Source organism: Benincasa hispida, chromosome 9 (assembly GCF_027475165.1).
Source record: "Benincasa hispida cultivar pf3 chromosome 9, pf3_genome.v1.1, whole genome shotgun sequence".
Taxonomy (NCBI): Eukaryota; Viridiplantae; Streptophyta; class Magnoliopsida; order Cucurbitales; family Cucurbitaceae; genus Benincasa; species Benincasa hispida.
Genome location: NC_143486.1, coordinates 68,793,361 through 68,810,933, shown reverse-complemented (window position 1 = coordinate 68,810,933; position 17,573 = coordinate 68,793,361). Strand labels below are relative to the sequence as shown.

Below are 17,573 nucleotides of genomic sequence, written 5' to 3'. Positions count from 1 at the left end.
TTCACTTATCTGTCTAAACACTATTGAAATAGATCAATAAAAATATATCACTTAAGAAATTCGAACGAGACATCCTACTTTAGAGGACTAATTTTGAGATGCTTAAATTACAATTTTATTCTTAAAACTTTCGGTTTCGTATGTTAAAAATTATTTAATATATTTTATAATTTTGAATTTCGTACCTAACAGATGGATCAATTTTATAAAATATCAAATAAGTTATTAAATTTTTAATTTTATATATTTTTTAAGAGCTAATTTTGGCATTTAATAGACTATTTACCTGTTTAATATATAATTTTTAAAAAATTGGTTGTGCTAGACATAAAATTGAAAATTATATAATATTTGTAAAAAAAAATTCCATTGGATAATAATTTATTTTTATTATCATTCGTTTAAAAAACTTATGGATACAAAATTGAATTTGAAAGTTTAGAAATTTATGGATGTTTCTAAAGTCTAGGAATCAAATGGACACAAACTAAAAATTTCAAAGTTTTTTTTTTTTTTTTTTTATTTTTATATTTAGTAAAAAGTTGAAGGATAAAAACAATATTTTAACAAAAAAATAGTTAAAAATATTATTTTGATCATCGTAATTTGAAGATTATTCATTTTAGTTCACGTACTTATAATATATTTTTAATTTGGTCATTCAAAATTAACTTTTATTTAAATGGATTAAATAATAATAATAATAAATTTTAGAAAAAAATTTACATTCAAACCATTTCAGAAATAGAAAAAAAACATTGATAGACTTGCTTCTATTAGTAATAGGCTTCTATCAATCTTTATCATTGATAGACATGAATAGAATTCAATCCGTTTCTATTAAAAAAAGGTTAAAATTTTGTTATTTGGTTATTTTGTGTAAATATTTATGTTTATATTTATATATATATTTTTAAGATCCAAAAAATAAAAGATAGAGAAATTTCGAAGGGAAAAACGCGCAAGTTAGCTTATCATGCGCATCTCATTGTCCAAAGCTTCACTATTCTTACCCTCTCACCACACATCACAAACTCTCTCTCTCTATTTTGTTTTATTCATTTATTTTTTTTTTAAAATTTTAATTTCTCTATCTCTTTATTCTTCTTCTTCTTCTTCATTCGCTCTCTACGTGAAAATTTGATTTAAAAAAAAAAAAAGAAAAGAAAAGAAAAGAAAAAGAAAACAGCAAAAGTAAAGAGAAACCAAAACGAACGAACGAACAAAGCCCTCAGAAGAGAAGAAACAATGAAGCAGAGTATATCTGAGGCAGTATCTTCATCATCCACCACGGGGTTATCGGAGCACTCGCAATCATCGTCGTCGTCCTCATCGTCGACGACGCCGTTGGAGAAGCTTCAATCGATATCGAATGCAGCGGCGGCGGAGGATTTGGCCGTCGGGTCAAGGGATGGCGGCGGGGCGCAAGAAACGGTGACTGTCGATCGACGAGGGGACTTCTCCGCGGTGTGTAGATGGACAGTACAAAATTTTCCAAGAATCAAGGCTAGGGCTCTATGGAGCAAGTACTTCGAGGTTGGAGGTTACGATTGCCGTCTGTTGATATATCCAAAAGGGGATTCCCAAGCACTGCCGGGCTATATTTCAATCTACCTTCAAATCGTGGACCCGCGCGGCACATCCTCTTCCAAATGGGATTGCTTTGCGAGCTACCGTCTGGCCATCGTCAACGTTCTTGATGATTCCAAGACCGTTCATCGGGATTCATGGCACCGTTTCTCGAGCAAGAAGAAGTCACACGGATGGTGCGATTTTACTCCCTCTTCCACCGTGTTTGATTCTAAGCTCGGTTATCTGTTTAATAACGAGTCTATTTTGATCACTGCTGATATTCTAATTCTCAATGAGTCTGTAAACTTTACCCGGGATAACAATGAGCCAGCCTCATCTATGATGATGGCATCCTCGGTTGTTGCTTGCCCTGCGCCCGAGGTGCTCAGCGGCAAGTTCACCTGGAAAGTTCATAATTTTAGTTTGTTTAAAGAGATGATAAAAACACAGAAAATAATGAGTCCCGTCTTCCCAGCTGGAGAGTGTAATTTGAGGATTAGTGTCTATCAGAGCTCAGTGAATGGGGCTGAATATTTATCAATGTGTCTAGAGAGCAAGGATACCGAAAAGACAGTAATATTACCTGATAGGAGTTGTTGGTGTTTGTTTCGGATGTCCGTGTTAAACCAGAAGCCTGCTTTGAATCACATGCATCGAGACTCATATGGGAGATTTGCAGCTGATAATAAGAGTGGGGACAATACCAGTTTGGGGTGGAATGACTATATGAAGATGTCTGATTTTGTTGGGCAAGATTCTGGTTTTTTAGTTGACGATACCGCTGTGTTTAGTACCTCCTTTCATGTTATCAAGGAGTTTAGTAATTTTTCAAAGAATGGTGGATTAATTGGAGGTAGAAATGGAAGTGGAATTAGAAAATCAGATGGTCACATGGGGAAATTCACATGGAGGATTGAGAACTTCACAAGGTTAAAGGACCTCTTGAAGAAGAGGAAGATTACAGGTCTTTGCATCAAGAGCAGGAGATTTCAGGTTGGGAACCGCGACTGTCGCCTCATTGTATATCCTCGAGGTATGCCCAAACTTCCCCCAAAAACTTCTGCACGAAACCGAAATTAGATTAGAAAGAGGATGAGACATCCTACAAGAAAGAAAGAAAGAAAAACTCAAGCATCTAGAATTTTATCTAATCATTATGAATTTTGTTTTGGGTTGACATTCTAGCCTGCCGTGGTCAACATGTAGATAATTTATTTTTATTCTTTATCATGGTTCTTTCAGCTGAACTTTTTTCAAGCACGTCTCACTCTCTATGTTTTGTCTGCTCTGAGATTAAAAACTTGTATATGAATATAGCCATCAAGTTACACGTGCACTTCGTATCTTCTTGCTGGAAATGGTTTGAGTTGAGACGATATTTGGCTAGATCATGCTAGATGTCTCTGATAGTCTGATATCATTGTTATTGTTTCCATATTGTTGGAGTTGCATGTTAAGTTGATTGACAATTTAACAGGACATATATGCTCTTGTTTATTGTTAGTCTTTGTTTTAGGATACGTTGATTAAATTGTCCTTTCTACTTGCTGGTACCAGGGCAGTCTCAACCACCATGTCACCTTTCAGTCTTTCTTGAAGTTACGGATTCAAGAAATACTTCCAGTGATTGGAGTTGTTTTGTGAGTCATCGGTTGTCGGTAGTAAACCAGAAGATGGAAGAGAAATCTGTTACAAAGGAGTCTCAAAACCGGTACTCCAAAGCTGCAAAAGACTGGGGATGGCGTGAGTTTGTCACACTTACCAGCCTCTTTGATCAAGATTCCGGGTTTCTTGTTCAGGATACTGTAATATTCTCCGCAGAGGTCCTTATATTAAAGGAGACATCTGTGATGCAGGATTTTAACGATCAAGACATGGAGCCAACCGGTTCCAGCTCTCTTACAGATAAGGTGGCCAAAAAAAGTTCATTTACATGGAAGGTGGAGAACTTTTTGTCCTTCAAGGAAATAATGGAGACTCGTAAAATTTTTAGTAAATTTTTTCAAGCTGGTGGATGTGAGCTCCGTATTGGTATGTCTTCTGCATCTTCCTTAATTAGGTGGAAACGCTGTTATTTGTCTTCTTATAAAAATTGTCGTGAGTTTGTATATTAAATTTATTTCAAACATTGCAGGCGTCTATGAGTCCTTTGACACCATTTGCATCTATCTGGAGAGTGATCAGTCTGTTGGCAGTGATCCAGATAAAAACTTTTGGGTCAGATACAAAATGGCCGTGGTGAATCAAAAATATCCAGCAAAAACTGTGTGGAAGGAGTCTTCTATTTGTACAAAGACATGGAATAATTCTGTTTTGCAATTCATGAAGGTGTCAGACATGCTAGAGGCAGAAGCGGGGTTTCTTGTACGAGATACAGTTGTTTTCGTATGTGAAATATTGGATTGCTGCCCATGGTTTGAGTTTTCAGATCTTGAGGTCAGTGGATCTTGCCATGGTTCTGTTTTCTTTTATATGAAACAAATATTTCATTCTTTAAAAAAATAAAAAAACCAAGCTTTCAAAAATGGAAAAAATCAGAAGGGTGTATGAATGGGCCAACTAAGAGAATAACTGTACAAAAATGAGTTCCAATCCAAGATAATAAGATAGAAAATAAATATTTCATTGATGATATGATAATAAGATATATTACCAAAAAAAAAAAAAAAAAAAAAAAAAACTCTATCGAAGAGGTCCTATCTAGAGTTACAAAAAGCTCTTGAGTTAACTTTAAGACCATTAAGTTAAGACTATAGCTTGGTGGTGGTCAGTAGCTTTTGTTTCTTTTCAAGTAATTGATTGAGAACATCGTTTTATTGCATCATTTTTACTTTTATGCTCTCAATTGCACAAAATTCTTTCATTTAAAATTTTCATACGCACCAAGACCTACAATGTACGAGAGTTATATACTTAGGCTCAAATCTCTATCCCTCTCTCTCTCTCCTCTCAGTAACTGAAAGTTATTTGTCACTTGATTATTGATTTGTTAATTTGTCTTTATTTACTGTTGGTTCTTCAAAGTTCTTGATATTTATGCATGAATGTCTACATAAGATTTGTATTTTTACATAAGATTTGTAATTTTTCAGTTCAATTTATTAATTAGTTTGACTTTTGGGTTCTTGACTTCTGTAATAGAATTGTTTGAGGAAGAAGACTAAATAAAGGAAGTTATAATGTAAGTTCATTACACTAAATCACAAATGGCAAAGAAGACATTTTCCTTCTCCTGATATGTTCACACTTCGGGTATATGCTTTTCAGTAGAAGTGTAGAACTCATCAGGGAAAAGGAAGAAATTCATGGATATTTGTTTATCTCTTGGGCTACAATTTTGGACTTAATTCTGTCTATTTCTCAAGGCTATTTATAAATCAGTTATTCCAAAATTAATATTTTTGAACTCCCATATCTTTCTCTTATAACCTTACATCTCTTTACCAATTGGAGAAACCTCTTGTAACACCTTTGGTTTGGGCTATTGGCCTTCTTTTGTAAATTTCATACATCAATAAAATTTGTTTCCTTAAGACAAGAAAAAAAAAACTCCCATATCTTTTACTATGTGAGATGGTTATGTGATTGTTTTCAAGCGGTACCTTCCTTTCAGGTTTTGGCTTCAGAAGATGATCAGGATGCTTTGACTACTGATCCGGATGAACTCATTGATTCAGAAGATAGTGAAGGAATAAGTGGTGATGAAGAAGACATTTTTAGAAACCTTCTATCCACAGCTGGGTTTCATCTAACATACGGGGATAATCCTTCACAACCACAAGTCACTTTGCGAGAAAAACTTTTAATGGATGCCGGTGCAATTGCAGGCTTTCTTACTGGACTTCGTGTTTATCTTGATGATCCCGCTAAAGTTAAGCGCTTACTTCTTCCTACTAAACTATCTGGTAGCAATGATGGGAAAAAGGTCTCAAAGACAGATGAGTCGTCCCCCAGTTTAATGAATTTGCTGATGGGAGTCAAAGTATTACAGCAGGCGATTATTGATTTACTGTTGGATATAATGGTTGAGTGTTGTCAACCTTCGGAAGGGGGCTCTGGAGATCATTTGGAAGCAAATTCAAAGCCTTCTGTTCCTAGCAATGGAGCTACTACCGTTCCACCGGAAGGTGAAATTGAAAATGCAGCAACAGAGGCTGCAGATTTTCCTCCATTTCAGAGATTGGATTCCGTCGAGGAAAGTAGTAGTGCTCCTGCTGTACAAAGCTCTGACATGAATAGAACTGATAGGCAGGGTAAGTCTCTACCTGAAGAGCTAATACATCCACCTGAAACATCTGCTGGGGTTTCAGAGAATGTCTTCCTCCGTACAAAGGTACATTTTAATGCTGCTTCAGTGGTGAACGACTTTCTTTTGTTCCTTGACATTTATTGGTAGCACAAATTGAATTCGCAGACCAAGTGGCCTGAGCAATCTGAGGAGCTTTTAGGCTTGATTGTAAATTCATTGAGAGCCCTAGATGGGGCTGTCCCTCGAGGATGTCCTGAGCCAAGAAGACGGCCTCAGTCTGCACAAAAGATTGCACTTGTGCTGGATAAAGCTCCCAGACATCTACACTCTGACCTGGTTGCATTAGTACCTAAATTGGTCGAGCATTCAGAACATCCGTTGGCTGCTGGTGTGCTTTTAGAACGGCTTCAACAGCCTGGTGCTGAGCCAGCACTGCGGATACCTGTAAGTGCAGTGTTATATATCCTCCTTTCGATCCTTATTCACTGAATTACTTGAAGGAAACAATCATGTGTAACGCATGTGCTCCTATGGTTTATGTTGTGCTGGAATTTTAGTTTCTTCTAAAATTTGATTTTAGAATGCTTCATTCTCCTGATTGGAACATTGTTTTTCCTTAGGTTTTTGGTGCTCTTAGTCAATTGGAGTGTGGCACTGAAGTTTGGGAACAAGTTCTATTTAAAGCTGTTGAGTTTTTAGCAGATTCAAATGATGAGCCTCTTGCTGCAACTATAGATTTTGTTTTCAAAGCTGGAGCTCAGTGCCAACATCTCTCTGAAGCGGTATGTATATGGAATGATTGGGCATTGCTTATATTTTCTGCAACCTTTGTACTCTATTATTATGTTTACTTTTCTGAGTACTACATCCTTATTCTGCCTCATTGTATAGGTGAGATCCGTACGCTGTAGGCTGAAGAATTTGGGCATGGAGGTTTCCCCATGTGTTCTTGATTTATTAAGTAAAACTGTAAATAGCTGGGGTGATGTTTCTGATATTATACTCAGAGATATTGATTGTGATGATGATGCTGATGATTTCTGCTCAAAAATATCACATGAGCTTTTCTTATTTGGTGAACCTGGCCCTGCTTCAGAAAGTTTACAGCCGTTGGATGAACAGGATTTACATGCTGCTCGTCATTTTTCTGATATCTATATCTTGATTGAGATGTTATCGATACCATGTCTTGCCGTTGAAGCATCACAGACATTTGAGAGAGCTGTAGCTCGTGGTGCCATCACGGTTAAATCTATTGCTGTGGTGTTGGAAAAACGTCTTGCTCAAAAAGCAAATAGCAACACTAGATTTGTAACTGAAAGCTTCCAGCCTGGAGATTCTGTAATAGATGGAGAAACTAGTGAGCAGCTGAGAGTCCAGCGGGATGATTTTACTTCTATTGTTGGTCTTGCCGAAACATTAGCACTCTCCAGAGACCCTCGTGTTAGAGGATTTGTGAAAATGCTGTACCCATTATTGTTTAAGTGGTATGCAAGTGAGTCGTATCGGGCCAGGATGCTAAAAAGATTGGTTGATCGTGTAACCAGCAGTGCAGACAATAACCGTGAAGTAGATATGGATTTGGAAATTCTGGTTATGTTGATGGGTGATGAACAAGAAATAATCAGACCTGTGCTAAATATGATGAGAGATGTTGCGGAACTAGCAAATGTTGACCGTGCTGCTCTCTGGCACCAGTTATGTGCTACTGAAGATGAAATCATCCGTATCCGTGAAGAAAGCAAATTAGAAATTTCAAATATGATGAAAGAAAAAACTGTTCTGTCACAAAAATTGAGTGAATCTGATGCTATGAACAATCGCCTTAAGGTATTTGATTCTGGCTTGCCCATGTACATTGCTCATAAGTTAGATTTAGTTGCCCATTGAATGGTATATGGATGGCGAGAATTAATGAATCACGTCAAAGAAAACATGGTGAATTTAAAAAGTAAAGTATTAAATTTTAACACAAAATTTACATGATCTTTGTAACTTCTTTTAAACACGCCGTAAAAACATAAAAAGTTAAGAAATGCTTTCGGAATAGATTCTATCAAGATTCTTACTTTAACTTTTTATTATCCATTTGCTGTTTCACAATTGTTGATCTTAAAAAAAAATTGACAGAATGAGATGAAGGCTGAGATGGAGCGATTTTCTCGCGAGAGAAGGGAACTTTCTGAACAAATACATGACATTGAGAGTCAGCTTGAGTGGCTTCGCTCTGAGCGAGATGATGAGATTGTGAAGTTAACAGCAGAGAAGAAAGTTCTCCATGATCGTCTCCATGATGCTGAGACTCAAATTGCACAATTGAAATCCCGAAAACGTGATGAGATGAAGGTATCAATTGATAATTTAAGCTAATGATTATTCAAACTAACGACTATCCTTTCTTCATGGGCAGTAAGTTGTTTGGACAACCCCTATTTGAATTAATCTTTACTTACATGCACACACGTTCTGAGAAAAATGAATAATAAATTTAGCTGTAGCCAAAAGACTAATAGAAAAACATTTGGCCAAGCCAGAAAGGCCTCCAAAGATTTTTGTTGACATCTCCGTTTGATACTTATCACTAGTACGGAAATGATTTGCAAATAAGTTTATATATTAGATGCTCAATGAATGCTGTAAGCTGAATCGTATTCTAAATGATCTAACTTGGTTACTGCATATTGACTTGTATTCATTACCATTATTGTATCCGATCTGCACTTTTATCATTGAAATTTTGAAACATTTATGTTTAAACATTTCCATAAAAAATTGGACAACTGAGCTATAACTATAGGTGCCATTGATGTCATCAAGTGTTGTACATATAGTCTCCTATATGTCTATCCATGGAAAGTGTTATTAAGATCGTACTGATACAAATAATTGGTTGAATGAATAAAAAATTTGATGTTGAAATGTCAATTTCCTAGTATTGAATTATAGAAAATGGTAACTAATGGAAATGAAAAATCTAAAACTTCAATCCAAGAAAATAGTTGTGAGGCTTCAAGGGAGAACCTCGTACATCTTTCTATAGCTCTTATAATATCTCTTTTCTTTTGATCTACTTGAGAAATCTTTTGTAACTCGGTGGTCACATGCCATTCTTCTGTCATTCATTATCCATTGCTATTGTGATTTTACTGTTCTTGGAGAAATAAAAGGATTAAGTTGCTTTTATTTATTATTATTATTTTTATTGAGAATGAATGAAAGAATACAATAGTATACAGAAAGACAAGTCCTCAAAAGGAGACCCTCCTAAAGGAAAGGGCTCCAAGGATTACGTTGCCATATATGTTCACATGCTAGTGAAAATCTAACTGTTTTCTTTTAAATAGTTGGTTATTGCCTCGTATGATCAATCACTTTAAGCTTGTTAATGACATCAATCTCTAATGTGGCAGAAAGTAGTGAAGGAAAAAAATGCACTTGCTGAGAGATTGAAGAGTGCTGAAGCTGCTCGAAAAAGATTTGATGAACAACTGAAACGGTATGCAAATGAGAATATGACGAGGGAAGAAATCCGGCAGTCACTAGAAGATGAAGTTCGTAGGCTTACACAAACAGTTGGACAGACTGAAGGAGAAAAGAGGGAGAAGGAAGAGCAGATTGCTCGATGTGAAGCATATATTGATGGGATGGAAGCAAAATTGCAGGCCTGCCAGGTTTTTTCCTAATTCGACATGATAGTAATCTCTCTATTAGATTTCTGTCTGCTTATTTAAATTTCTGTTGCCTGCCAAATTTAACGAACAAAAATGATATAGCATTAGAGTGGATATATAATGTATGGGTCATGTTAGGTCTGCATCATACTTCGCAAAAATCTCTTCAACAGTGAAGATCTATTGTACATGTAATTTAGCTAGTATAGGAGTCACTATATGAGATAATTCGAACTTTTTCGGGGAAGTTGTTAATGACAACAAAAAATCGGGAGAAGTAAATGAGCTAAGGTAGACAAACATTGAGGATTAGATTGTGCGAGAGAGGTCGTGTACCCTTGAAATTTTTTCAGAAGGCAAACTTCTACCTGACACCATCAATGATTGTTAATTAAAAAAAAGAAAAGAAAAGACGTAGTAGCCATGAAAATCCATCAACCTCTTTATTTTTCCTTGCTACAGTTATCCAGTACGTGCCATATCTTTTTCTTTTCCACTCCAAATTCCGGTTCTTATCAATAGCAACAGAGCATTTCCTTGTGGTGGATCCAAAATCTATACAACACTGGGAGAGTCTTCGTGGTCTGCTGATGGAAATGAAGGGTGTTTTGACATCCATGAAATTGAGGAAAGTAGAGGTTACAAAAATGTTTCAGAACAGCTTTGGAGATGGCTGTAACAAGCAAAAGAAACTGAAATGTGTCTGCCTGAGACATTGGAAGAGAAGTGAGAGCTGGAGGTGGAGCAACCAAGGTTTCCCTTGGTTTGGATGTGGTGGAAAGAATCAAACATCTCAGTTGGATTAGAATTGGTTATTATTGAAATAATATCTGGTCAGGTATTGAACGCTACGAGCTTGGTTGCAATTATGAACTTGGATGGGCTGAAAGAAGCGTTGGTCTCATTTTTAGAGAAAAAGGGGAGGTGAGCTGGAGGATGGGAGTGTAGCCCAACCAGGAAAGAGATAATTGCTTGGAGCATTTTTTTTTTTTTATAAGAAACAATTTCATGGATGGTATGAAATTATAAAAGAGGGGTATACCCCAAAAGAGAATTATAAAGAGCTCTCCACTTAGAGAGGGATGAAAGTTGGTGAGCATTTCAGCAAAGCTACGCATTTTAACTGTTTTGAGCATGGTTTGCAAGAAATGTAGTCCAGTGCAGCTCCAGCGAGTAATTAAGTACTCATACCTAAATAAGACACCTGAACTGAACTCGTGGATTTGGGGAGGTAACTTATGGCCCGTTTGGATTGACTTGACAAAAAAGTGTTTAAAAAAATTCATTTTTATTTAAACACTTTTGATAAAAAGGGATTAAAATACTCTTGAAAAACTATTTTGAGTGATTGCCAAACACTCCAATTTCTTCCAAAATGTTTTATTTTTTAAATTAAACACTTGAAAATGTATTCCAAACACACCCTTTAACCTTTTTGCCATGTCAATTTTTTTTTTCAACCTAGAGAGGGGAGTTTGTTGAGATGGTTGAAACAGAGGCCTACCTTTTCATTTAAATATCGAAAAGGTATCAGAGTTTCAAAAGTAAACGAACCCACAATTAAAACTAACTCACAAGCACCCAAAATGAAGTCAACACCCTCCTAGTGTAATGCAATGATGGAAAAAATGAAAACTACTCAAATCTTCACCTACAGAAATTCTACGTGAGCAATGAAGTTTTGAACCTTCAAACAAAGCTCCTCATTCTTTAAGAGCTCCTTAGAAAATTAAGCTATTTCACGGGTTTTCCTTAACATCACTTCCCCACAATTTCTAGCTCTTCAAATAAAGAGATCCACACAACAAAATCTTTTGTCTTCTGTTACTGAAAGATGAACATTCTACTATGGACCGAATACCTTCAAGGCTGAATTGTGAAGGGATCGTTGAAGAAATCTGTATAAAATATCAGGGTTTAGATTGTGGTGAGAGAACTCTTTTTGAAGGCCGTTGACCTTATATTATTCTTGCAGCAGTTCTATACATTTTTTTCCATTTTTTTTTTCTATTTTCTGCATCCACCCCTAATTCTAGTTATTATCACAGATTTTGTTGGATAAGCAGAACAATAGGAAAAAATCAATTCAATGTTGAAGATGCTTATTAAACGTGTGATTTATTTTTGTGTTATTTTCGAGAATTTTACAGAAGTTCATCTATCACCACAACGTCCTGCGTTCTCTTTTTAATTCAAACAGAACAACTCTAGTCCATGTTGGATTAATGTAACTTTTTCTTCTCTTGCACAGCAATATATTCATTCACTTGAAGCATCGCTACAAGAGGAAATGTCAAGACATGCCCCTCTTTATGGTGCTGGTTTGGAAGCTCTGTCAATGAAGGAGCTAGAGACGTTATCCCGAATTCATGAAGAAGGATTAAGGCAAATTCATACTCTTCAACAGCGCAAAGGGAGTCCGGCTGGCAGTCCTCTTGTGAGCCCTCATTCCCTCTCTCACAGTCATGGGTTGTACACTTCTGCACCGCCCCCGATGGCAGTCGGGATGCCTCCTTCACTCATCCCCAATGGCTCAGGGATCCACAGCAATGGCCATGTGAATGGTGGTGGAGTTGGACCATGGTTCAACCATGCTTGATTGAACACTTGGTCACAGCCACAATGGTAACATAGTCAATTTTTTTTCCTCCCTAATAGAGCTAAGATGGATAACATCACGAGAGAAGGATGTTACTTTTTTTTGAGTTGGCATTTTTACTGGTCTAGCGGTTCTGGGAGCGGAATGCAAGATTGAATGAAATAGCAAAATGGTCTATGAATATAGGGTTCTCATAGTTGAGTTTGTGAGGATTCTAGTTGATTCCGTTCTTAGTATCGAGCAGTTACAAATGCCATTCATATGCATTTCTCTTTTCAGGTCATAAAAGTTCATTATAGGCAAATAGGCCATCCCAGAAAATCCCTTGTCATTTCTTTTTACCTTCTTGGTTCTCTGATTCAATTTCCTTCATGGCTTTTTACTGACTGAGGTAACCGACATCGACTAAATACACGTCTTAATTAGCTGAATCAAGAAAAGTTTGTCTTGGTTAATAATCAAGCATATTGTTCATGTGTTGCCTCGGTATGAATTTTGGATGAAAATGGACAATCTGGTTTGCTTGATCTTTTATCATATCATGCACGAATAAGTTTAAATAGGAGTCGAATAGGCAGATTAGTCCGAGTTGAGAAGGAAAAAACCGTATGAACTAAGCAGAAGCATGTAGCTGAGGGACAGAAAAGAGAAGGGTAGATTTTCTTTTCCCTTCTAACTTCCAAATAAAGAATCCTCATTATTTGAATCTCATCTAATGTATCTGAGCATTCTAGTAACAGTTTCTTTTTCCAAATAATTTGATGGGTGTTATATTGCTCAAAGTGACCTCAAACTATCAATTGCTTTTTGGAATGTTCTTATTGTTGTATCAGTCCACTCATCAAAGTTATGTAAAAAATAAATGTTTCTGATTAGGATCTGTTATATAGCATGTTCATATAAGATGCTAAATAAGAATAAACTAAATGCACAATCTTCAAAGAAATCGCTCATCTCGCCTCTTAATGTTTAACTTTTATTTTTATTCTAGTGTTGTATGTCATGGAAAGTTTAGACTCCCAATCTCATATATTTGCAAAGCAATTGTTGAAATGGAATCCGTTCGTAATAAAATCTAGGTTAAAATACCACTGATTTCTATACGCAATTTTTATTGAAATTAATTATACAAGAAATATGTTTTTCAATTTTATAGAAAAATATTAGTGTATAATAATTTTTTCTTTTAAAAAATCAACAATAAGTAAATAAACAGTAGAGATTAAATTGAACAATTAAAACCTAAAAGTACAAAAATCAAAATTGAAAAAAAGTTGAAAAATTTTTCGAAAGTTGAAAAAAATTTCAAAGTACGAAGTATGATATTTTCACTTAAAATCTATAAGAATATAACGTTCATGAAAAAGTTCTAATTTTGTATTGATTATGGAAAAGAATCTATAATGTTGAAAAATAATTATTGGTTTATCAAATAATAATAAAATTAATTAATCAATCTTTTAATTGATATAAAATACAACATTTGAGAATTAAGATAACTTGAATTCTTACACATTCATGGGAAATGGAACAATCCAATAAGTGAAGCATAGATTTGAAAGGATTTAAGAATCTACCAAAGGTACAATCTAAATATAATGATGATATATATTATACAACTCTCATTAATCAAAATCTTAGAACAAAATATTCCATAAGACCATCCTCCAAGCAATTAACAAAACTTCATAAAATTTATATAATCTCGTTACTACACCAAACGTAAAATATAAAGATTTGAACTTCAAGTATAAAGATTTGAACTCCAAACTTTAAATAAAAGAATTACTACCAATTACCACTAAATTATGCTTCTGTCTACCGTTTCGTATCTCTAGAATGTGGGTTTTTCTGTCTCACTTTCTAAAATTAAAAGAAAAATATGGACAAGGAGTCAAAGACTCAAGGACAACCATTATTTGACTGACAAGCTGACAAGTGACAACATACCATAAAATGCTCATTGCCAAAATAGGAAGAAGGGAGATAGAGAGATTTAAGGAAAACCAAGAAAACAGAAGGTTGAGAGAAGGTAAAATTTAAAAAAAAAAAAAAAAAAAAAAAAAAAAAACATGGCAAACTAAGGGAGAGAAAAAGGAAGAAAAAAGAAAAAAAAAAAAAAAAAAAAACAGAAAACGTGTCCTCTCAAACACACATACACACACAAAACACTTTTGCTCTGTTTTTTCTTCTTCTAAAGAGTTGAGACAAACCACTTCCACACATTATTATTCTCCTTTTTTCCCCCTTCCAGTTCCAACAAAAAATTAAAATAACTTATTTTTCAAATTTTATATAAAGGCTTTGTCATTTTGTCTCTGATTAATTAAGAGGTTAAAGCAAGAATCTTAGATTCTTTCTTTTAATCTTAATTAATAAATTAAAGAGCCACAAAGTTTGATTATGGATGTCAGCTGGCCATGGGATACTCCCACATCTTCCCCTACTTTACCTCTGTATTGACTTTTCCCTTTGGCCTTTTTCTTCTCTTTTCTTTTTCTTTTTCTTCCCATTTTCCTCTCTAGTTTCTTCATCATTATCTATTTTTGCATGCCAAGCAAAATTCATCCCTCAAATCATGCATTTCCTCCCTAATTATAGGTTTCTTTAGCTCATTTCCATGCATTTCCCATTGTTCTTCTCATCTTCCATCTTTCTCTCTCTCTCTCTTTCTTTTCTCTTCTTTGAGACTTTTTTTTTTCTTTTTTTTTTTTTAAAACAAAAAAAAAATTATCTTGCAGCATGAAGAATGTCTGTTGGCCCTACTTTGATCCTGATTTTGATACTCTTCCTGAGAGGATAAATGGCCCAACGTAAGTAATTAAATTAACTTAGCTACTATTTTCTTCCAGATTAAACCCTCTAATTATCTTCATCCAAGTTCCAATGCAATCAATCCTTAATATTCTTCTTCTTCTTCTTCTTCTTCTTCTTCTTGCAGTTGCAGGGTCTGCATTGACAATGAAAGCATGGAGGATTGCACCATTGTTAAGGTAGCAATTAATAGTGGGTTTTATTAACTATTCTTCTTTTGATTGTTCATTGGCTTCTACTTGATCAGATGGGCTTCATTTCTCATGCAGGTGGATAGCTTGAACAAACAAGGTCTCCTCCTTGAAGTGGTTCAGATTTTAACAGATTTGAACCTTTCAATCTCAAAAAGCTATATTTCTTGTGATGCAGGCTGGTTCATGGATGGTACCCATCTCATTTTTCCCTTCTCTTTTCTCCAAATATGAATAAATGTTTTCCCATTTCTTCTGATGAGATGCTTCCTGAGATGGAATTGAATTTGGGTAATTTTTTTACCTGCAGTTTTTCATGTAAAAGATGAGAATAGCCACAAACTTACCGACCAGAAAGTCATCAACTCGATCCAACAGGCCCGTAAAAATCCACTCTTCCTTGTGTTTTCATCTTTGTTTTTTGACCATCTGCTTGATTTAGCTGTTTTCCATGCACGTGCAGGCAATTGGAACAACCAAAGGACCTGATAACTCGGCCAAAACCAGACGCTATGCTAACAAACTTCTGGAATCTGATAACTCCGGCGAGCATACGGCCATCGAAATGACTGGCACCGATCGGCCCGGTCTCTTCTCCGAGATATCTGCTGCATTGGCTGACCTCCATTGCAACGTTGTGGAAGCTCATGCTTGGAGCCACAATGCTCGTTTGGCCTGCATTGCTTACATTTCGGACCAATCTACAGATAGTCCTATCGAGGATCCCAACCGGCTTGCCAGCATTGAGGAGCATCTCTCCACTGTCCTCAGGGCGGCAACCGCCCCTCCGATCACCAGTTGGACGCATACCCTGCAACAAGAAGTGAAGATATCAGCCACCATAACAACCAACGTGGAGCGGCGGCTGCACCAACTCTTGCTCTCAGTTAAAGATTATGATTGGACCTCTGAATCCATTTCAAAGAGACCCAAAAGCAATGAAGAGTGGAGGAAGACAACGGTGGGGATTGAAAGCTGTGATCAGAAAGGATACTCCATTGTCAGCATCGAGTGCAAGGATCGGCCGAGGCTTATGTTTGACACAGTTTGTACTCTTACTGATATGCAATATGTAATCTTCCATGCTTCCATTAGCTCCAAGGGAGGTTATGCTTTTCAGGTATTATCAACTACAACCATTTCAATCCAACATCACAATTTAAAATGAAATTATAAATTATTCTTCTAACCTATCGCTTTGGAAATGGTATAAATTTGTGATGCAGGAGTATTTTATAAGACATGTGAATGGGTACCCCTTGAACTCAGAGAATGACAAGCATAGGGTGATAAAATGCTTAGAGGCAGCCATTGAACGTCGTGTTTGCGAGGTAAATACCCCTAAAGAAAAAGTTATGTTGAACTATAAGTTTGGTCCTGATATTTATCCCTATAATACAGTCAGAGGAGCTGCAGATAAACATAAAATTTAGTAAGTTTAGGAACCAAGGTGTGATTTTAACAAAAAGTAAAGAAAAAAAGAAACAAAACAAATCACTTACAGAGACGGAACTTTAATCTCTACACCGCCATCAGGAAGAAGCTGCAAGTATATTGATGTTGATGTATTTTTTAATACAATATTGGTCAGGGAGTGAGGCTGGAGTTATGTGCAAACAACAGGGCGGGATTGCTATCAGATATAACAAGGGTTCTGCGGGAAAATGGGCTGAATGTGGTGAGAGCAGACATAGCAACACAGGGAGAGAAGGCCATTAATGCATTTTATGTCAAAGATATTTCAGGCAAAGAAGTAGACATGGAGATGGTGGAGTCCGTGAAGAAGGAAATTGGCCCCATTGTCCTTCGAGTCAAGAACGAGACAAGCCCTCCATCGACGCCTCAAATTACCAGGTCTCGTTTCTCCTTCAGCGACATGGTCAAGTCTCAGCTCGAGCGCCTCTCTCACAACTTCATTGCCATCAGGCATTGACTCTGTCTTTATCCTGGCAACAATTTAAAGGGATTGCAACATAAAACAGAAGAACGAGAAAAAAAAAATGGATCAGTTAGATGTTTATATGTGTATGATATTGAGTTGACATAGAATTGGCTGTAAATAGTATGGGGTTTGGCAAAATGAGAAGATTGTGTGGCAGATGTTAGATGCAAATGTGCTGTGGAGTATAGATTTGGATGCACATTCATAATAATGATGCAAAGAAATGATTCTTTTGTATAGCATGGTGATTTATTGAATGAAATGAAAGGCTTCCATGAGCCTAAACCTTTGAATTTAGAAGAGCAGATTACGGTTCATACATTCGAGACAATCTTTTCTTGATGGGTTTGCTTTGATTCTGTTCAGGCATCAACTAAAATTGGTTCTGTTCAGCCATCCAAATTAGATGTGAAATGAGGCTCATTTAATTTTTGCTAAAATTGATTGGATGTTTTATAGTTATGCTAAAATCTAATGTAGATTAATCTGTTTCATTTCAGCAAAATGTTAAACAGTCATTTGCCTCTACTTGTTT

At 35.9% G+C, this 17,573-nt stretch overlaps 2 protein-coding genes across 4 annotated transcripts; both read left to right on the top strand.

Annotated features, from left to right (window-relative positions):
* Positions 1 to 1,062: 1,062 nt before the first annotated feature.
* LOC120086913 (TRAF-like family protein) lies at positions 1,063 to 12,873 on the top strand. Its single transcript, XM_039043721.2, has 10 exons — positions 1,063 to 2,605; positions 3,130 to 3,603; positions 3,707 to 4,008; positions 5,186 to 5,905; positions 5,987 to 6,265; positions 6,442 to 6,603; positions 6,713 to 7,651; positions 7,952 to 8,167; positions 9,232 to 9,492; positions 11,744 to 12,873. The coding sequence occupies exons 1-10, from the start codon at positions 1,249 to 1,251 to the stop codon at positions 12,089 to 12,091; spliced, it is 5,058 nt and encodes a 1,685-aa protein (XP_038899649.1). The 5' UTR covers positions 1,063 to 1,248; the 3' UTR covers positions 12,092 to 12,873.
* Positions 12,874 to 13,920: 1,047 nt separating this feature from the next.
* LOC120086687 (ACT-like superfamily protein) lies at positions 13,921 to 17,335 on the top strand. 3 transcript variants are annotated; one of them, XM_090317866.1, is made up of 8 exons: positions 13,921 to 14,547; positions 14,833 to 14,904; positions 15,033 to 15,084; positions 15,175 to 15,289; positions 15,407 to 15,474; positions 15,560 to 16,216; positions 16,323 to 16,427; positions 16,688 to 17,335. In XM_090317866.1, the coding sequence occupies exons 1-8, from the start codon at positions 14,495 to 14,497 to the stop codon at positions 17,027 to 17,029; spliced, it is 1,464 nt and encodes a 487-aa protein (XP_090173992.1). In that variant the 5' UTR covers positions 13,921 to 14,494; the 3' UTR covers positions 17,030 to 17,335. The 3 variants fall into 3 exon arrangements, with proteins under 3 accessions (XP_090173992.1, XP_038899378.2, XP_090173991.1); XM_039043450.2 differs by lacking the exon at positions 13,921 to 14,547 and adding an exon at positions 14,609 to 14,692; XM_090317865.1 differs by lacking the exons at positions 13,921 to 14,547; positions 14,833 to 14,904; positions 15,033 to 15,084 and having other exon boundaries at positions 15,173 to 15,289; positions 15,407 to 15,478.
* Positions 17,336 to 17,573: the final 238 nt, after the last annotated feature.